Consider the following 22,278-nt stretch of genomic DNA (forward strand, 5'->3'; position numbering starts at 1 on the left):
TAAAATTTATAGGTCACTAGAGAACAGAGATCAAAATGTAGAATCATTGCAATGTATCTGAATCCATGTGTGTTTGTTGGGGGTTGTCTAAACTTGAACTGCCTGATTTATGACTATATTTTTCACAAATTGGAGAGGTCAGTTGGTCACAGAGTGACACTGGTGTAAATGAAGTAACTCTGTTGATTCTGATGTAGCTCAGACCACAATCTATTTCTTTTACTCTGCCCCTGGGGAGTGTGAAGGTTTTGTTGCCCTCAGCCATGGAGGTCTCCATGTATGTTGTTGAACTAAAACATACAAGTAAACAGAACAAGGAACACAAAAAGGATCATGCTTTCATTTCATAATTCTTGCTACCTTGCAAAGACAGCCTTGTAACTGAAAACCAATGTAAGGGATGTAAACTATAGTTAGAGGAACAAGCAACAGGGCCTACTGCCATTGCCCTTGTACATATTTTCTGTGAAATGGGTTGGATAATTCAAGTGTGTAAATCCAATTGCTAATTCTGCCCAGAATCCTTGGGCTTGCCTGTAAATAGTTATATACTAATGAAAGACAGAAGTGGGCTCCAGTAAGGGGAATAATCATTATTTAGTAGGTTCATTCAAAAATCCGGAGTCTGGCTTTGGGCTGTATACTTTACTACCTAGAGAGCCAGGACATGAATGGGACTCTATAATTGCAATTCCAGCCATTATTGTTACTGAGCCAGAATTTGGCTCAGTAAAAATAATGCATAATTCCTATTTAGTATCTTTCACCTGAAAAGCTAAAAGTCACTTTATTTAAATGCAATTCCTATGATGATTTAGAGGGGGGAATAAGTACCTTAAAGGTAAAAATAAATTAAATTACTTGAAGATATATTACTTTATTCAACTGAGGTAATTTACAAAAGTGCCCTGTAGTCCTTCATCCATAAAACATTTACAGATGATATGAACTGTCTTCAGAAGCAAACAACAAACAGTTGACAGATAAGTAGTAACAATTTTCTGTAATTAAATTGAGATGAGTTAACCTAGGTTCTATTGCATTTATTGCTTTATGGCATATGACTGTTAAAGTGATATCCTAAGTCTTTGTAAACTAAGAAAAATGTCATAAACTGATTTACAAAGATGTGTATGATTTATTTCATTACTAGCACTTTCTATTAATACTTATAATTACAAGGATAGGACCATTTCTATTCAACATTGCATTATTACCCTTTTTTTAAGAAATGCATTTGAAAATGTTCCTTTAAACTATTGCACAGCTATCCTTTGGTGTAAAAAGTTTAAAATAATATACATAAAATATGACTCTAGAAAAAATGCCTGAGAAGGACACCTTTATTTCTATTTGACTATATTCTTCAACATTATGAACGGCTGCCCAGACATGTGCTCATTGGTGTTCTAATTAAAATGCCACAGCGTCACGTTATTAAAACGCCTGCATTTTAAAATGGCCACAGGGCACTTCAACTAAACTTCATCAAATGAGGTTTAGATAAAGTGTTTTGCAGCCATTTTTAAAATGTGTAGGGGCTTAATATACGTGACCAATGTTTTAATTAGAGTGGCTGCCTGGGAACCTCTCTAATTAACACCTTCCCCCATCTCTTTCCCCCTCCACCTCTGAGCTTGTGTATAGGTAGCCTTTATCTTCATTGCGATTTGGGTTTAAACTCTATAGTTGTGAGTGAGTGGCAAGATTAAGAGACCTTGTTAGAGTCTGATTGGAAGAAGCTATGGCACAACTGCCTACTGCAGGAGCTTTTGACACTGTTCTCTGAAGCATCTGGTACAGGTCATTGTTGGAGACAGATTATGAGACTAGAAGTAACAATGAATCTGGTCTAGTTTAGAAAGTCCTAAGATCCTAACTACATCAACTCTTACAACAGGGTACTTGAGATCAGAATCTGGATCAGAATTAACAGTTGTTTCATTTGTCATAGGATAGGGCAGATATTTACCCTTACTAGTGGGTGCATCTACACAAGCAATTAATATGACTGAATATGATCTGACTTTAATTTGAGCCAGAGTAAGATAATCCTGACATAACCATCTGCATGTGTATTTAAGCGCAGTAATTCCCTGTACTGCTGGATACCACTTGTATCTGATGGGACTATCCAGAAGTGCAGTAAGTTAGTCTACTTTGCTCTAATTGCCATGCACGTGTGGGTGGTAACACTGTGTTGCGCAGGAAATGAGTCTGCTGTGTAGAAAAGCATTTTATGTAGATGTGCCCATTACTAGCACACTTAAAAGGCTAGGAAACTTAAAAGGCTTAAATTTGTGCTTAACTCTGGATGCATCTACACATTCACTTTGCTGTGGAGTTGACTAATTAGCTCCACAGTAAAGCATCACCATCTACAGGTGTGCTGGTATTAGGGTGCAGTAAATTAATTAACTCCACCATAAGATAGTACTGTTGGGGACCATACTATCTTACGGAGGAGCACTTATGTGTAGTGAAACCCAGGTGTAGATGGTGATAGGGGTTGGCTGGGGCATGAGGGTGCTAAAGAGCAGGGATTGCCTGCTACCTAGCCCCACACTTTAGCACCTTTGGGCCCCAGCCAGCCTTTCTACCTCCAGACGCTGCCACCTGAAGTCTAGAACTGACACCTCAGGATGCCTGCAGTCCTGTGCCTGCTTTGCCCCAGCTCAAAGTGCTGTGATCTTGGGCACATGTGTAGACATTGTACCTGGGGGCAATTGATTCCAGCACAAACTGCGCTGGAGTTTGTTGCACCTTAATTGCACGTGCTTTTTGCACTGTATGTACTATGAATGGTTTCATTTACATGAACAGCTTCATTCACAGCATCTAACATGTGAGTGTTGGTATATAAGAAACACCTTTGAAATGAAGTCATGTTGCGTGCTAAGCACTTGCTGTGAACTGCTGAGCATTTCCAAGCTGTCTTACTGACCAGGACAAAAGGGCTTTTATGATAAATGAAAACTTGGTATCAAAGCCACTATAAGAAAAATAAAATGCAGATTTTTGGTAGTTTACAGGAAATAAGTGACAAATATTGTGTGTAAGTACATGTGTGTTGTATGTAGTTTTTGTATCATCTCTTTATATAAAAGAGATATGCTTGCCATGGGCATGAGGGGGTGCTACTCTACAGAAATGAGTGGATTTGCCAGAAGCATAATGAGGGGTGGGTGAGTGAGGCACCAGCCCCAGGTGTCCACTTAACGGGGGCACATGAACAGCAGCCACTTCCAGTCCCATGCCAGCTACTGTAGCCACCTGCTATTGCCCCTGCCCCTGCTGCTCCCTCCACTGAGGACACGTACCCTGGCTGTTTTGAATGCTCATAGCATCATTAAGGAATTTGACGGAGGATACAAAAAGATGAAAAACCTTTTAGCTAATCTGGTATTATTAATTGGAGCTAATCTACTGCATCAATGACAGAGTAACTGATCTGTACAAACAATACAATATTAATTAACATGATATAGTTAGGAACTGCTATCAAACCCCCTTGTTTTCAAACACATTTTTCAATTGCAAATACAGCCATTTTATTTAAAGAAGAAGAATTTTACGAAAAATTCAAAAGGTCAAAAACTGCTTTTCCTGGCAGCACGCATCTGGAGTGATTCCACTGGAAATTGTGTAAATTGACAGCAAAATGAAGGCCAGTGCATATTGTTGAGTTCTTTATTTGTATTCTGAATCAAAACATAAAAGTACTTAAAAGGTTGGGGATCGGGAAGTGGGGCTTAGGTACACATATTAATTTGCACAATGGCAAATAAATACCATTAAAAATCAATGGATGCCAGGTGTGTAACTACGTGCCTCTAGCAGTCTGTCTCCCCTAAATTGTCCTTTGTGTATCAGTTAGAGATCATATGGACTTTATTCAAATAATGCTTACTTATACCAGTTGAGAATCTGGCTTGGTATCATACAGTAAAATACAAAAAAAGAAGGATTTCCAGCTTCAGTGATATATTAAATAGTAAATACTTGATAAGGTTTTTTTTAATCATTGACTCCAGGATTTCATCTTTACAATTGATTTTAAAGCTAGTTCTGTTTTACTTTTTTTTAAGGATATGAAGATTATGCTCACGTGTGCAGCTCTGCATAGCTGTTTCCTTGGAGACAAAGGTGGTTCCTTAAAGAATACATGGAAATACCTGGTTAACCATCAGTTTTCTGCTCCTCTTATCCAGAAGATAGACTAACTGCTTTTTAACAGCTCCCCATTGTATTCCAACATGTCTCTACCAGCTTAAACCATTTCCTAAAATGGTCCTTTTGCTGATCCTTGCAATCCTGTTATTGAAGGAGGATGTCAACGGGAACTTTGGACTTTTGGTTTCTGCACAGACCAATGAAAGAAGGGTGGTTGCACATATGCCTGGTGATATCATTATTGGAGCTCTGTTTTCAGTTCATCATCAGCCAACTGTTGACAAGGTCCATGAGAGGAAATGTGGAGAGGTAAGGGAGCAATATGGCATACAGAGAGTGGAAGCAATGCTTCATACCCTTGACAGAATTAATTTGGACCCAACACTGTTGCCAAATATAACATTAGGCTGTGAAATAAGAGACTCATGTTGGCATTCTGCAGTGGCTCTGGAGCAAAGCATTGAGTTTATAAGGGACTCTCTTATTTCATCAGAAGAAGAGGAAGGGCTGGTACGCTGTGTTGATGGATCTTCATCATCTTTCCACTCCAAAAAACCAATTGTTGGTGTCATTGGACCTGGTTCTAGTTCAGTAGCAATCCAAGTCCAGAACTTGTTGCAGCTTTTCAATATACCTCAGATAGCTTATTCTGCCACAAGCATGGACTTAAGTGACAAAACTCTATTCAAATACTTCATGAGAGTCGTACCATCTGATGCACAACAAGCTCGGGCCATGGTGGACATTGTCAAACGGTATAACTGGACCTATGTTTCTGCTGTGCATACTGAAGGTAAGTGTGTTAATTTTTTTTCAACAAAGAGTTACTTTGAATTGTGAGTAGTAGTCAATTTCTAGATAATTGTAGTGTTGTTATCTTTACAAAAACCAAACAAACCTGTAAGCGGTTTTATACTTCAGTTTTGTTTGACTTGCCATAATCAGTCGGGTGTTAACTGAATGAAAAGTTTGAAATCCAGAGGTTCACTGCATGAGAAGTCTTTGTGTAAATGATAAATTACGTGAAAAAAGGGTTTAGCATTAACGAGTCTGCCACTTGATATAGGTTATTCATTGTGTTTATGGTTGTGGTAACTGCTAATGGAACAGCTGGTAATGGCTTTACTGGTAAGGAGCACAGTAGTAGTGGCTGAACTTGTATAAGCTCCTAGTTAGTCCCTGGTATGTGCCCAAAAAGGGAAGGGGTCATTTATCTAAGATGAGGATTTATCTAAGATGAGGAACAGATTACCTGAGATCCCCATCTAAAGACACTAGGTAATTTTCTCTTCATTCCCCTGTCTAAAGCTAGCATATAAGAGGCTAGGGTTGCACATGCCATGTGTTTGCCTGTCTTCAGGTTTGTGTTAGGCATTAGAGATTTTATTGAGAGAGTTAGAGACACTTAGAGAGTTTACCAAAACGTGCATGGAGCAAAAAGGTGCGAGAGGGACGAGTAGGTGCAGATTCCAAAGCCTAACTTGCCTTATTGTGTGGTCTTGCTGAGCTGAACAGATTAACAGTAGTGCAGGTGACCAAACTGTATACACTTTTCCATATGAAGTATTTAACTAGTGCCTTCCACAACGTTATTAATGCTTCCTTATTTTTATTGGAAATACATCACCTGATAAAAATGTAAGGTCATGTTTGGTCACCTATTTTCAAAAAAGATTAGTTTTAAATTGGGACAAGTGAGGGGAAGTACTACTAGAATTATTATGAAAACAGCAAGTCAATCTTTTGAGAGCTTAAAATACCATGGTTTGGTTAGGCTACCAAAATGAAAGCTGAGAAGGGATGTGATTTCTGCCTATACATATATCACTTTGGGTAAACATCAAGAAGGGGTAAATTCATTTAATGTAAAATCCAGTGTTGATGCAAGAACAAATGACTGAACAATTTAGTCTGGAAAACAGGCAAAGACTTCCAACCATGAGAGTTTTTAGTGGGGGTAAAATATGTAACTAATTTAAGACAGAGTTTGCTAAGAATAAGAAAATAATTATATGAACTGCAGTCTGTGATAGCCAGGGTTTGAACCTGATGATTCAGGAGGAGCCTTGCAGTCTTATATTCTTAAGTGAGAAGAGAAACAGCTCAAACTATTGAAGATTAATTATTCATTTATTGATCCATAATCTTAAGAGTTACCTCTTAGCCTTAGATGCCTGACCTACTTCCAAGAGTGAGTTAACAGAGAAGTACTGATCACATAATGCGTACAATGTGGAACAGGGTCCCTTTTTTTATTAGTGAGTGTGCTATCCAAAAAGAATGGTGTGTTTCCTAGTCTAGTTGCAAACACTTGATTAGTACTATAAGCAGATATATTCCTGGCTGTATTATAGCAAGATCTTTCCTCCCCTTCATGTCATGGAGGTGATGCTTTGCCAGTATTCATTTGGGGGTAATGTTGACCTGATGTGTGGCTGTGGAGACCTCTCCTTCCATGGATAAATTAAACTTTTGCTTGTAAGTACTAAAAGGCCGTTGGCTGCAGTGAACATAAACCATCTTAGAATATATATGCAGATTTCTCAATGTGATTTTTCCATCATGATAATGAGGGCTGGTGAATAATTGCAGTCATATTCAAAAATGTATGCAGGAATACATTAGCAGTTTAATATAATAGCATATAAATCACACAGCTTTGTATCGTGTGGTGAAGCTGCTTTGGGCCATCTGATGCCTTTGCATATCTTCTTGTGTGCAACTTTCCCAACTCCAAATATGTGTGAATATTAACATGGAGACATGGAAAAAATAGAGGCTATTTCAGGTTGGCATATTAATTTATTTTTTATGTGATACTCTCATGTTCTGTTTAGGCTGTGTCCCTAATATGCGGTTAAAGATTCATTGCAATCAGACTAGCATACCAGGAATGATAACAGTTCTTGTAGATGAGATTTTTGCAGAGTGAAAATGCTTAACTTCTGACACTTCCCATGGCCACCCAGCATGGAGCAGATGGTAACATATGGCTTGATAATCTCATCGGAGCAGCTGCTTTGGTTGAATGTCTGGAAGAAGAGCCACTGGAAATGAAGTGGGAAATTGTTGTTGTAGGAAGACAGGGGCAGTGAATAATCATGGGTTTGGGGGCATGAGGAAACAAAAAGATAATCACCAACATTTTAATTAGTAGGAGATATGCCCATCCCTTGCCTGATCACCATTAGTCAGACAACAGGCCATAGCCCTGGATAGGAGAGATAGCAAGGCTGTGCCACTCTGGAGCAACACTGGAAAGATGAGTGCTCTCGCTCTAATAGCTGTTCCTTGAACAGGTAGGTGAATGTAGTCATGCCATCCATTAAAAAAATCTCCATGTCTGTTTTTGGGTGTTCTGCTCTGGCAAGGTTGTGTGACCTGTATGTGTGTGTGTGACCCTTTCATCCCTTTATAGCGCATAGGGGTTACCCAAAATCTGGGCCTTTGTTTGAAACCTATATCCTTGTTTGCGTGTTTAGATTGTAAATTCTTGGCATGGGGACGGTCTTCCTTCTGTTTCCAGGAGGTACTGGCACCTTGTATACTTCGGGTGCTATCACCATCTGGACTGCCCCTCCAAACCCTCCTCCAAAAACAGAAGCACAACAAAACAAGCCCCCTCCCCCCAAAACCCCAAAAACAAAACAAAAACCAACTCCGATCATGAAACACAATAATGGAGAGCAAGCTAACTTCATCTTAAAACCTGGATTTCCAGTTGTTTCAGACGAGTACTCTGATCTATACTCTTTCCCTAGTAACTGAAAATCCACCAATCAAGAAGGAGACATCAAAGACATCACTTGGAATTGTATGAGTCCATTCATCAGCTAGTGAAATTCAGCATGGCTCTGTTGACTTCTGTGTAGCAAACTTAATTTACGCTGAGGATCAAGTCTGTATTTTCAAATTCAGGTTTGGTCCGGTTTTACAAAGCAGTTTGAAAGAGCATAAGATATAAAGCACTGTCTTTCAATAGGTGTCTTTAGGTGGAAACTAATATCTTACCAAGTGCATGTATTCAAAGCCTGATTCAATTAAAAGCAGCAAAATGCCATAGACCAGTGGTTCCCAACCACTGGGCTGCAGCCCACGCCATGCTGATTGGCGGGGTGAAAATATCCTTGCTTGGCCAATAACTGACTTTAGCTTTTGAAACTGGACCAGAGTAACTGTGGCTACTCACTTGTGTATCAGCAAGACTGCAGTAGCTACTAACGTCTGGCTCATATTCTCCCTGTATCTTTGGCAGCTAGCTAGTTCATGTTAGCCAACTAGTGATGTGTATGTATGATTTTTAGCTATTGTCTCCTCCTTCATTGATGATGTTCCTCGCAACGCCTACCCCCCTACCCCCTTAAAAATTAAATTTAAATACGTAAATTAGATTGTTTCTATATCCGGTCTACCAAAATTCTTAGCGTGAGTTTACCAGTTCGCAGTATACAAAAGGGTTGGGAACCACTGCCATAGACTTCAGTGGAGGTGTTCTTCTTTTAAAATGGTATGTGAGAGAGTGGAATCATTTGCCAAGTAGGTGTAAAATTGAGTTCCTACCATCTTATCTCACAAGCTGACCTTGTTAATGAATCTTCTTTCTCTTCAAATAACATCAGCACTCCATATGGAGAAAAACAGAATCCCCTTTAACAAGAGAACAGCTTACCTTTAAAATTGGATGGGTCATAGAAATGAATCCATGTATTTATATTTAACCTTTTCTGTGATTTCTCATGAACTTTACACAATGGAAGGGAGGTGCAGGAGAAGAGCTATCATACTTACAGACGATGTGATGATAATACTCCCATAGCTCATTACTACCCCTCTACCTAGTTATTTTTAGGTTTTATTTTCAATTGTAACTGTAGTGTTAGAGTGAGGTAGCTGTGACTACAACAGTTTAATGTAACTGCCATACTAACAGAGTTTTTAGGGTGGTTTTTTTTTTTAAAGATACTGACCATTCAGCCCTTTCCTATTTATTTACATCTATTAACATGATTTTCAAAATTAAGGTTCATATGTTAAATCCTGATCCTATGCCTGCATGCCAGTTTAGCTAGCTCCAGTTTTCTTGAGAGGGATGCCTGCTGATTTACTGTCAGCATCTTGTAGAAGCTTCAGCGTCGGCACTTCCTCTAGTCTATCTATGCTTGTGACTTAGTCAGAATCCCATAATTCCTTTGGGGAAGTTATTGTAGCAGAGAGCTCCTGATTGTCCTGACTGCCTTAGTGAGGGGGTGATCAGGAAGGAGAGTAGATAGGTAGCCAAGCATCAGCTGTCTCTTCCCCCCCCCACAATTTCTGCAGCTTTTACAAGGGAAGAAGAAAATATTTGGCTTCCTGGGAGTCTGGTATATGAGACAGAAATGTATTAGGCTCTTGTGTAATTATTATTAAGTAATACTTCTGTTCTATGCATGCTGATCATCTCTGTGGTAGGGTTTTTCATTGTTTTCTGGACACGAATTAAGGCGCTGGTGTTTGATCCTTACACAAGATGTACACATCTGCAAAACTTTACAAAAGTTTTTCTCCACTGATAATTTGATTCAGCAATTTTGTCTGGGCTTTGTCTCTAGGATTTAGAAGTAACCACCCTGTCACAAAACCCAAAGTCACATTGTTCTTCTGAAACCATGTCAGGAAGGTGGCAAAAATAGATGCTTCAAGTGGAATTACCATTAACACTGGTGAAAGATTTTTTGGAATCTGACTGACAGCAAAAAGTAACCCTAAGCAATATATGAAAGGTAGTTCTAACAAAACAATAATAGTTTTCATTTCTGTGCTGACTCTCAACTATGGATCAAAAGAGAACTCTGTAGGAAAATTTCCTGAGGCACAAAAATACACTATTACATGAATTTTACAAAGAGATGGAAGATTTAGGGTTAAATCTTTAAAAATTTGTCAGTTGGTTCATTCTGGGAGCCTGTCAATTTATCATTGAGTTAAATGGGAACAAAGAGTGGAGCACTACAAAAAATATAGTCTAAATCATGCTATAGCAAGTTAATTATGATGCAGAATAAATTTAGGAGTCCCTAATTCCATTCCCTCCTTAACCAGTAGACTTCAAAACTGCTGTGAAATGTGTAGTGACGGTCTGCACTGATCTGCAAATCTCAGCCCAAGGACACAGAGATTTGGGGCTAGACCATTCTAGAGGAAAACATAATCTAACCTCTTAAAAAAGCTACACAGTCAACCTAACACAACCCAAGACATAATAATCTAAGCTCCCAGAGCTGAAGCAGGGGGACTATGGCAGCCAATATCCTGCTGCTTGAAAGGTTGTTAAAATATGCTCAATAGGGCCATGCCTCCCTTGCCACAGAGAAAGGCAAAAACTCTCAGGCTAAGGACAGAAATTATACATAATCACGTAAGTGATCAGAACCTGGTTCAAGTCTGTAGCACAACAGACGTTCAGTGTGCATAACCCTCTTTCAAAATGGCTGAAACCAGTTTAAGATAAATCTGGATGGATGTAGCATCAGACTTAACTCATTTAGATTAATTCATTTTATTAAACTTTGATCTCACGTCCCTTCTATATTCAAGTCAACCCACAGTATCCCAGGATGCTTTTCACCTCCCCTGAAAGCCCCACCTTGCAGGGTGGGTGGGCTAGCCTTGGCCCAAGCTGTCTGCTCCAGCCAAGCAGGGAGCCATGCTCTAGCACTCCTAGCTTCTGGCCTGGGCCACTGCAGGCACGTGGTTGCATTTCCAGAATCAAAAGTGAGTGTCTGTTCACTTGCTTGTGTATTCAGTTTATGCATTTTAGACTAATCTGTGAAGATTTAATTTATTCAGCCTTGAGCTTTTTGACTGTCTATACTTAGCCCCACAGTCTGTACCAGTCAGGCCATGGGGTAAAATTCCTTCCGGACCTCAGATATGGTGATCCGTCTGACCCTGAGAGAGGGACAAGACCATCTAGTCAGAATCCTCTGGGTTTAAGTCCCAGTCAGAATATTGGCACGTCTTTATTCATCTCATCCACCCCATTTAAAACCATTCCTGAACCTTGAGAGATTTTTTTCTCAGCTTTATTGCCTGATTGAAATCTCATTTGTAATCAATTTTCCCAGCCAATTGAAATTGCATTTGGATCAGGCCTTTAATCAGGGAGATGAAGCCAGTAACTGTATACTTACTGCTAAAAACTGCTTTAGAATCAAATGAACTAATAGTTTAGAAAAGCAATTTGCACTGCCATTGAGAACAATTTATTTGGCCACTTTGAACGAGGTGAAGAGGTGATGCAACTGAAAAAATGCAGTTAAAAAAGCAGTAACAAAAAGTTGCAATCTAAAGACAATTGGAAACATTTTCCTTGGTGACTTGGGATGAATTCTTCTCATATGTGATTCACTTTGAATGCGGCCTTATGACAAAAGAATCTGTGACAAGATTTCCCTTTAGAAATTTCCACCAATGTATATTGGGACAAATGTATCAGAAGTGAAAGTTTCATTTTCACCACTTTGCTCATTATGATTTATAATACTTCCATATAAAGAGAAGGCTATTGCGTATAAAGAGAAGGTTATTGCTTATTTTCTTATGGTGTATCCAGGAAAATGTTTATATCAGACATAGAACATTTTTTTTCCCAGATAAAGATTATTTCACAGATCCTTTTGTATTTGTTCAGATGTGTTTCTTTACAAGGCTTTCTTGGCTAATTCCTCACTCCCAAATACAGAACAAAGTGGGAATCAGTCATGGACATGTGAGAGCAGGATCCAAGATTCAAGAAAAATATAGCAACAAGTTGACCTCTGGTCACACCTACTACTAGGAACAGATTGTGGCATTCCTGACCTCGTCATTTCAAGGGTCCTTTTGTCCTTCAGACACTACTCCTTTAAGAATCTCATTAATATTGAAAAAGACATATTGAATATTGAAGTGCATTGGCAAAATATAGTAGAAAATGTAAATACATTATTTGTTATTGTATTCATGAAACTGTATGCTTTGGTATTCTTTTTGAAGGTTAGGGTATGATGAGTTTATACTTCTGCTATCTCTTCCAGTCTGTATACAGAAATTCAAAATTGTTTTACTGTTTTCTTATAAAATGCTATTCTGAAAACACTGAAATATTGTGTGGAAATAAGTACATTTTTATATAACTTTATTTATAAACAAATCAGAGTGGTGAAGTCTGATGAGGCTGAAAATTATTGCTTCAGCCTTTTTGGAACAATGTTTTGATTTCCCATTTTGGAAAAAAGAACCTGTCTTATTTTTTTCTTATTTTATGAAAATGTTTAAAATGAAATATGTATTTCAGATTTCATCAAAGAGAAATGTTTTTATGTATTCAAAATTAAATTATTTTATTTTGAACGTTTTATTTTGTGGAGGGGTTGTCTCATTTTAACATAAAGGTGGAATTTCCCACAAGAAAAGTAAAAAACCAGCATGCATCTCTTATGTGAACAGATTTAATTCACAGATTTTTGTAGGATTTAATATTTTTGTAGAGTACTTAAGTTGTCAATAATATTTACACCTAGGACTCTTATAGTGATTCCTTTACACTAGTGGTATGCAGACATTAATTCTTTCTGTATCACTCCTATGGAAAAGGTAAGTTAGCACACTTATTTTATATGGGAAACTGGGGAAAAAATGTGATGTTACTTGCCTGTGTCCATTCTTCGTGCTAGCAGTAGAGCCAGGAAAGCATACACAATTTGTTTGAACCTTTTGTTTGTTCCTTTTTGGGATCAGTGATTTTATATGGTCATTCAAAGCACAAACCAAAATAAAATAACAAGCTGTTGTTTTGTTTCAAGAAACATACCCCTTGCTGCATTTTGCCTTTTGACCTTTCAAAAAGAGTCTTTACTGAAGTGCTAAGAAAAAGACCAGTATCAGACATATTGGTGAGTAGAGATAAAACGAACCCCTGGCTGCATTAAAGTTAATAGGATCTTTGTCATTGGCTTTAGTACAGCCAGGAGTTCACTGTCCGTATTTTCAATTTGCGCTCTTGGTTAGGTATCATATGAACACGGACATTTTCTTTGTTATGCGATTGTAACAATGTAACGATGATTAATTGGGCAACATTTAATATAGCCGACCAGTTCTTCAGTCCAGGCATGCCCTTTGCAAATTGTCGTAACAGAAAATATTTTACTAGCATGAAGCATACATCACAGTAGAGCAATAATGAAGGTTGATAGGGAGGATCCATAAAAGGAGCAAAATAAAAATGCATGCAGGGCTCTCTGTTGCTTTGACTTTGACAAGGTGTGTGTGAAAGGAATATGTTACAGACTAAAGCAGACTGAAAATAACTGTTTCTGGTTCATTGGAAATTTCATTGTTGCTTGCTTTATCATTTGAAAGTTTGGTTTTTGTCCAAAGTGGACCAAACTATATATGTTCTTTTTTTCTTGACACTTCCTGAAAAAAACAGCATTTTTGCAAAAATATCAGTTTATTTCAGAAGCTTCAGAGGGCTGCCAGAGATCCCAGCTCCAAGACAGGCCTAAGGCCTGGGAATTGTAGAGGATCTTCCAGGTTCCCAGTACAAAAAGAAAAATGTTTACTAAAATGGCTTTATCTAATGACAACTTGTTTCAGCTGAAAAAAGAAGACCTACCAGGTCATGTCTGCTGCAGCTTTTCTATCTCCAGTTCTGAAGCAAGGTCTCTAATTTGAAACTGCAACATGTGAATCTGATATTTAAATGGAAGCCAAGGCCACCAGCCTTGTGTTAATTGGCTTTACTCCTAGATTGTACCATTAGTCTACCCTCTTGGTTAATATAGGCCATAATATTTCACCTGCCAATCCCTGAAATGGAAAGTAATTATTTCTTTATTAAATAGAGATCTCCTTTATGCTTGGGGCAGTGCAAGAGACTGTCTTGGCTCCAGTGAGGTCTTAATTTAAATAGAAAAAAATCAGAAATGAGAATGGCAAGTAACTGAAGGTCATCCAGAAGGTCTGTGGAGGATGTGGGATTGGAGCACAGGTTTCCTGTGTTTTGCAGTAAAACCTTAACTGCCGGTCCACTTTCATGCTTGCCTCTACTGCGTGCCAGTTCAAACGATTTTCTTACTGAAACAATAAAAGCTCAGGTGTTGGGTAACTAGTTGGAGTTCACATGCATCAACAATGATAAATAATTGTTTCTCTTTGGCTAATCCTAATAGTACTGCAGTCAGAACTTCATTTCCTCTAAGTCAGTAAGTTGTTGTTTCTGTCTACTCCAGGAATCAAATAGAAAATGAGTTTGCTCCATGGTGGCTATATTTATGATATTACACATAAACCCCCTTCATTTTATATTAATGATTTTGTAGCATGAAGTAGAAGACATTCCCCATTTCTGGTGGAAGTGAAACTTAGGGCCATGTCAGCAACTCTTTCTAAATAGGCATCTTCAGAGCGGCAAATGGGACGAAAATAAGCCTTCTATTTCGACTTGCTCTTCTTTGAAAAGATTTGAAGTCTGTGTTTTTTGGCATGTGGGTATTGAGAGGAATCAGGTGATTCTGAATCGCGTGTTGGTAAAACGAGTGCAGCTGGTGATCCATTCGGTATTTGCAGTGTCTAACAAATCTCCAACAGGAATAAAGCACTGGCTTCCTAGAAAATTTCATGACAGTGCTTTTGTTCCAGCTGCAAGAGTTCCAGATTGCCTCAACCCCTTGCTACTTCTCTGTGTGGCAAGTTGGTTACACACATGCCCACAGTGTCCCTCCCTGAGTATATGGAAACCCTATGCAGATTCTCTGGGCGTGCAGAATGAGTGGTTACAAAAGGGGTATAGCTGTCTGGAAGTCATTTCCTCTGACACATTTACATAAAGGCTGTTTTACTGCCAGATCCCATATTTCTTCACTGGGGAACAGATTTCACCTCCCTTTGCACCTCAGGGTCTGGGGGTAAGGAACTGAAAAAGCTCCCAGAATAAATTAGAGCAGCCCATGGGGTCACTGTAATGGCTGCCTCTGAGTTATGTTGCAGCCAAAATGTCCAACCGGCCTCATTCCTATAGATACATCGTATAGAGAAATACTTCATTGACATTTCCTCTGTTCCACTGCTGCCAAGTCCTCTAAGCTGGGACCTGTAAGTCAAGCCCATATAAGACCATTTATGTTGTACCTAGAACCTGCTACACTTCAGGAACACTTCCCTGTCTGGTTGTAACATTTTTTGTGGCTGAAGCAGGACAGACAGGTTGTGATGATGACCAGAATTAGTCCTTTGAACTTGTCAGCTTGCTCTCAGGTATTCTGAGGGTAGGTGATGTTGGACTATCCCCAGGTAGTCAGTTATCCTGAGGGTGAACCAAGTTTGACGGACTGGGGTTTAATTTAGTTTAGAATGAAATCACTGGAGAAAACCATTGCCTCCATTTTATTAAAATCTGACTGCAGGCACTTGATGAGTTGGAGCATGGACACCATGCCATAAAGTGCAGTATTATATCATAACCACACATTGAGGAAGAGACACGCTATCCTGGAAAGTTATTAGCACTAAGTCATCATATACATGTCTGAAATGATTACCTTACCTATCTGAAGTCAGACATAATTTTAGGCATCGGGGGTAATGAAGATAGCTGTGGTGCAGTGTTTTCCTCCCAGAATCTTGAATTTCATTCTTTCTCATTCAGGGAGAGCACTTTCCAAAAGGACTTCCAGTAAAGACACTGATTTGTGCAAGTTGTGGTGATGCTGGGTGCATCTACACGAGATGCTGACAGGACAGTAGCCCGAGACTACAACACAGTAGTGTCGCATGGCAAAAAACTTGGGCAGAATTTGAATGACAAACGTCAAAATGAAAAACTTGGGGTCTTCCACTTCCTGTACACTTTTTACACCTACCTCATTTCTTTACTGATTTATTGGGAACAACTCTAAAATAAAATGGTCTTAGTAGGCTCAAAACCCATAGGGTTGTCAGAACAAGGAGCAATGGTATCAAGTTGCAGCGAGAGAAGTTTAGGTTAGATATTAGGAAGCATTTTCTTAGTAGGAGGGTAGTAAAACACCGAAACAATGTTTTCCACCCTGAGAGGTGGTGGAATCTCCATCCTTGGAGGTTTTCAAGACCTGATAGACAAAACTTTGATTGGGATGCTCTAGTTGGGGATGGGCCTGCTTTGGGTAGGGATTGGACTAGATGACCTCCTGAGGTCCCTTCCAACTTTAACTTTATTTGATTCTATGATTAGTTGCTCTAGCCCTTTAGTCACAGAGCAAGTACTCTTTGTCTGTTGCCGGCCATGTCTACACAAGATGCTGACTGTGCAGTAGCTTGTTACTACACTGACTGCTCAGTAGTAATGAGCTACTGCACAGTCAACATCACCTAAAAGCTCTTGGGTGATGCTACTGTGCAGTTGTTTAGTACTTGTATACACAGCACTAGATGGCTGTGCAGTAACGACTGCGCAGTCAGTGTCTCCTGTACATGTGGCCACTGTGACATGTTTCTTCACATGATCCTGAGAAGGCACCTCTTCCTAAAATTAACCACTGAATTTAACTCAGTAATTCCTCAAGCACACCATTGCTTAAGGTAGAGCCCATTGTTCAGAAACATATCCAGTCTTGCTTTAGGAACTTGAAATGATGGTACAGACTTAGCCACAATACTTGGTGAGTTGTTATAGTGGTAAATTGCTCACACTATGAGAAATCTCTGTGATATTTCCAGTCTGCATGAATGAGGTTTTCAGTTTTTAGCTGTTTGCTCTGGTTATGTCTTTGCTTAGATTAAGAGCCTTTTACTGTCAAGTATCCCTATCCCACATCATTTCTTGTACATGGGAAAGTTCTTGTACAAGTCGTCCCTTAAACTTCTTTTGGATAAGGTCACAATACTCTGTTATTCAGGCTTCCCAAAGCCGAAGTCATTCTTAGACCCTTTTTTCCAGGACCCCTTTTCTAATCTGTCAATTTCCTGTCTAAAATGCAGAAATCAGAACAATGCAAAGGGTGGGGTGGGGTGGGGTGGCAGACAGGAAGGAGAAGTGAGTGGAAGGGGGTTGTGGGAGCAGGAGGACTCCTGCTGCCTCAGCATGAACTCCCTGGACAGGGGCAGTTTTTGGGACAGTGGCAGTAGTGTGGGTTCCCTAGTGACTGACATTCTTCTACCCAGAGCTGGTCTTAGGGAAAATGGTGCCCTGGGTAAACTTGTATTTTGGTGCCCCCCAGACCATGCTGCCTTGGGTGGTTGCCAGCATAACCTACCCCTAAGGCCAGCTCGGGGTTCTGCCTCTTTCTGAATTAGTAGCCAGGCTGTGCTGGTGCCCCTTGTACTTTCCCCTCTCACCATTCTTTCCCCACCCCAAGTTACACTAGTGGTCCCTTCCATTGCTTCCTCTACCAGCCAATAGGGAAGAAGCTTTTTTCATGTGCCAGCTGTTGTGTTATTGATTCTCAACTAATTGGCTAGTCAGCCCATCTACAGGTTATAAACATGTAACCTTTATTCCTCGAGTTTCCCACATATTCTGCTACTGGATGCTGCTGATAGGTCAACTGCTTATCTAGATTTTTCTTTCCACCTCTCCAAAGGCACATTTTGTTCTTTCTACTGTATTTTTTGCTGGTTTTAACAGTAACAGAAGTTGTTTTCCTTTGGGGAAAATGGTGATAATTAGGCTTAGAAAACAAATGCAAGCACCCCCCCCCCAAAATCAGCACTACATCAATGATTATATAGATGAGGTAGAAAGTAGGTACTCGCAATGTATTTGTTTTACAGTTTGCAGTGTGTAGTTCAAAATTCAAAACTAACATCTTCAGTACATGATTGCTTGAGCTTCTGTGACTATCATAGAGGCCTTTGCATTGTTCCAGAGAGGCTATCAAAATTGCACAGTCTCTGTTGTCTTGATGAATTAAATTTTAAAGGTTTAGTGTCTTTGAAGTGTAGTTCTTCTCTGGAAACAAACAAACAAAATGGAGTCTTAATAGAAAAAGCACCAGGGAGTTCTGTATTTTATTGTGTTGCAAAGATTTGAGTATCAGAGTTGCTGAGTTTGCAAGTGAAGGAATGCTTCCCCCCCACACCCCTCTTAAGCACCAGACCTGAAAACAAAAATGAGAAGTCCAATGGAGCTCTCTTTTATTCACATCATCTTCAGAAATTAAGATTATTGCAACTGAACTCTACATGTAGATACACCTACACAATGTTTGTGTGTTCAACTTTAGTCTTATTTTCATCTATCCAGCCACAAAGTTAAACAAAAACCTACAGTTGGGACTTGGTTAACAGGCCTGTTGAAGAAACGAGAAGACAGAGAATACTCTCTTTTCTGCTTCCACATTGATTCTGCTTTGCTAGCAAACCTTAAATATTGAAACAGTAGGAATCGGATTGTAGATGGCTTTGGTGGCACTGAAGAAACTGCATATGGTGGATGTTAGTGAGGTATTGAGTTTCCTTATCTTTGCCTTCCCACTGTTTGTTTTTCATATTGTGGGTCCTCCTTTGGACATTTGCCCTGGCTTGTTGGAGATTTTCTTTCTTTTGCTTGGAGTTGTTATAATTTTGCCAAGTGCAAAAGGCCTGGCACTTGCAGTTGATCAATTCCTGGATTTCATGAAACCAGTCTTGATGTTATCTGGTAGAGAATCCAAGTGTCTCTTCACAGGCACTGGAGTGGTGGGCTCGGGGGCACCCCACATGCTGCCGACCTTCTTCCATTTCTGTTCATTGGAATTCACAAGTTTTTAATTGAGGCACTGGTGGAAAAGGTCTTGCTTGTTTGGGTCCTTGAGTCCTTCAGTATTGATCTTCCTTCAGCATTGATTTTGCCGCAGCCATCATTTGGGAGCCAGTTTGAGTGACATAACCAAATGGATATGTTGACAATCAGTACAGAAATCATCAGTTCCTAGCATAGCTCAATGATGTGGACATCTTTGTGATTCTGGGCACAGAAGATGACATAGTTCATCGAGTGCCAATGCTTAGATCGTGGGTGTTGCCATGACGTTTTGTGCCTGGTGGAACAGGGTGTTGGTGATAGTGAGTCCGTATTCCACACTATTGGTCAAGAGAAGGAGGCCACTGTAGTTCACGTTTCCTTCTCCTTCCTTGCAGAGGTTCCATTCCAGAGGTTAGAGTCCCTTCTGAATCTGGCATTGAAATTGCAAAGAAGAAAAAGTCTGTCTCTCTCCAGAATGTCAGAAAGGATTTGGTCAAGGTTGGCATAGAATTCCTCCTTGGTTTCATCAGCAGCATCAATAGCTGGGACATACGTACTGATGATAGTGGCATTTTACCTCCCTGCCAGTTTAAGATAGAGAGTCATGAGGTGCTTATTTAATTCCAATAGGAAACTCACTGAGTTGGTTTATGAGTTCATTCTTAATTGCAAACCAATTCCGTGAAGTTGGCATTCTCCTTCAAGTTTAACCTTCAGAAGAAAATATAGCTGCCTTCATCTTCTTTGAGCTGCCCATCTCCCGCTCACCAGGTCTCGCTCAGGGCAGCTACATCAATGTTGTGTCTCCTGAGTTCTTCGGCCACAACTGCAGTGCAGCACTCTGGGCATTCCCTATTAGGGTTGTCCATGAAGGTCCTGGTGTTCCAGGTCCTTAAAATGATGGTGTGTCTCCATTGGTATTTTTAACCACAGTAAAGGTGATCCAACTGGACATGGTTATCTCGTCAGGAAGAAATAGAGAATAACGTATTAGACATGCTATGTTTAGGGTACTTTTTCTAGTCCCTTCCCCATGTGGGATGAGCAGAGTGGATCCTGAAGAGGACTTCTCAGTCACAGTTATAGCTGCTGAATCATACTCCTGTCTCATCCAAGTGCAAGATGACTTTGGCACAAGACTATGACTACTAACATCAGGGAGGAAGTCTTTGGAGGGATGTTTCCAAGTCCTGTTACAGGTTGCCCACTGTAAAGGAAGTAGTAAAATATAAATGTCAGTGTGACTATTTACCAGAGAGACAGTACAGAATGTGCTGAGAGAGATCCAGCCTTATGGACACTGCAAAACTATCTGAATTATGCTAACATTTGATACTTAATTCAGATGGGAAACGCAGCTCCTTTCAGGAAAGCCTTGTAAGACTTAACCAAATAACGGAAACTTGATAGATAAAATAAATTAGTAAAAAAGTGTATGGTATTTCTCCTACTAAGGTTACCTTAATCAGTTTATTTCACCTACCCACTTAATGTATTTACTTGAATAGAATATGCCTTCACTTATAAAACAACCCCCCAAGAATCAGATTCTATATATAGAAATTTATAATTATTTTTTTTTACAATTTTCCAAGTGTTGGAAAATTATTATTATCTAATTATTGGAGGCTTGTCTTTAACTTGTCCCCCTCCCTCTGATACATCCAGGGAAATAAATCTGGGGAATCAGTAGCTCTTTGTGCTCTACTTCCCCCACAACTTTTTCCTTTGGCGGCCCCTTCTCCCTCTTCTTACTGTCAAACCCTGCTTCTCCTGAACTCATGGAAGTGAACAGCAAATTCTAAAACGATAACCATGAAATTAGCCATGGCTGTAGCAATCTGCATATAGTACCCATAGACTTAGTTCATCCAGAATTGATGCATGTTGCCTTTTTTGAAATGGCTGTAAGTTTTAACACAGGTGTTTTATAAACACAATTTTGAGCAGCACTTTGGCAATCTATTATAAACTATTTTTTTTAAATGTATCTTGTTTCAAGGGCCAAATCTGTTCCAGATTCAAATGGACAAAACCAATTAGTCAAGTTCCAAAATTTGCTGGGTCTACCACCAGACAAATATCCTTTCTCCCAGCTCCATTGGTTTGGGACATGAACACGCCATGCCCCTGGAGGCTGGGGGGTCACAGTGAGATCCCACAGGTGGTGGTGCTGTTGGTGGCAGAGTGTGGTGGCAGTATGCGGGGAGCTCCCGCAGGCATCCGTGGCACTGTCGGTGGGGAGGAGGGGGTGTGGTAAGCACCAACCAGGAGTCAGTGACTACCCGCAGACCACCAACCAGGAGCCAGCAACTGATCACAGACTGCCCGTAGATGCCGCCAGTGGTGTCAGCAGTGAGGTGGGGAGGGTGGCAAGTGGCGACCGCCCACAGGTGCTGCCAGCAGTGTTGGCAGCACCTTTTCTCAGGGGGTGCACTGTAATGTTCAGGGGGTGCACGTGAACCACATGCACCCCCTACGCATTGCCAGTGGTTTGGAGCTTTTGATTCTCCCCAAATCCAGGTAGGCATTCTATAGGCAAACCACAGGCCTGGGGGCTTTGGGGTTCAGATACCCCCAGTCTTTCTTGATCCTAGCCAAAAGGCTGAGATCATGATATCTCTCTTGTCCAATAAACTGTGCATGGCATTACTCCATGCATGGGCTGGACCCCTTCAGCGTCAACAGCATTTAGAGCTGTGGTGAGCCATAACGTGGCATACGACTCACCCAGAATCCCTTTGTCATACCCTCTCACAGTCTGGCCTATATGATTAGTGTGGGTCTGCCCTCCACAGTGACCCCACAGCTCAGCACCGCTCAGCATATTTGTATACTCCAGATATCCTCTCTTCCCCTGTTGCCCTCCCCCCGCCACCAAGAAGCCATGTGCTAATTAGCCTCAACTTATGACTGGAATTATGTGTTCATGTCATAAGTCCTGGGAGGCACCCAGGGTTGTCAGGGAGGATCAGGAACTGAACATCAGAGCAACATACTGATGATGGGATGCAGACAGGATCAACGATAAACAGATATGAGTTCATAGAAAAGGTACTGTTTGAGATATTGGAGGTGCAGGTGGAACGTATCATCAACCTGATTGCTTTCCAAAACAGAAAGACTTGGGAGCTTACTTACTGGAACAGTGAAGGGTATGGAAATTTTTGGAAGAAACGTGCAGAGGCATGTGGGAGGGAAGAACAAAGGATAAAGTTTATAGCAGAGGAAAAGTCAAAGGAATGAGTGATTGTAGGAAGAGTGTATATGGATTTATTAGAGGCAGAAGACATAGAAAGGTGGATAGAATTCCAGCTACAAAGAGTAATTTCTGTACAGAAGATGGAGGACAAAGAAGGTATTTGGACAAGGTCATGGAGGGC

General features: G+C 40.2%; 1 protein-coding gene across 3 annotated transcripts in view; it reads left to right on the forward strand.

Annotated features, from left to right (window-relative positions):
* The first annotated feature begins 4,191 nt into the window (after positions 1-4,191).
* The window catches only part of GRM5 (glutamate metabotropic receptor 5), a 402,015-nt gene continuing 383,928 nt past the window's right edge, over positions 4,192-22,278 (forward strand). For all 3 annotated transcript variants that reach the window (XR_016439649.1, XM_090030602.1, XM_090030604.1), the window contains exon 1: positions 4,192-4,966. Coding sequence is in view for 2 of the 3 variants with exons in the window: in XM_090030602.1 (XP_089886728.1) it covers positions 4,288-4,966 (679 nt within the window). In the remaining variant the exon portion in view is untranslated. The remainder of the gene's footprint in view (positions 4,967-22,278) is intronic.

Source organism: Crocodylus siamensis, chromosome 1 (assembly GCF_052110815.1).
Source record: "Crocodylus siamensis isolate JL-2025a chromosome 1, ASM5211081v1, whole genome shotgun sequence".
Classification (NCBI taxonomy): Eukaryota; Metazoa; Chordata; order Crocodylia; family Crocodylidae; genus Crocodylus; species Crocodylus siamensis.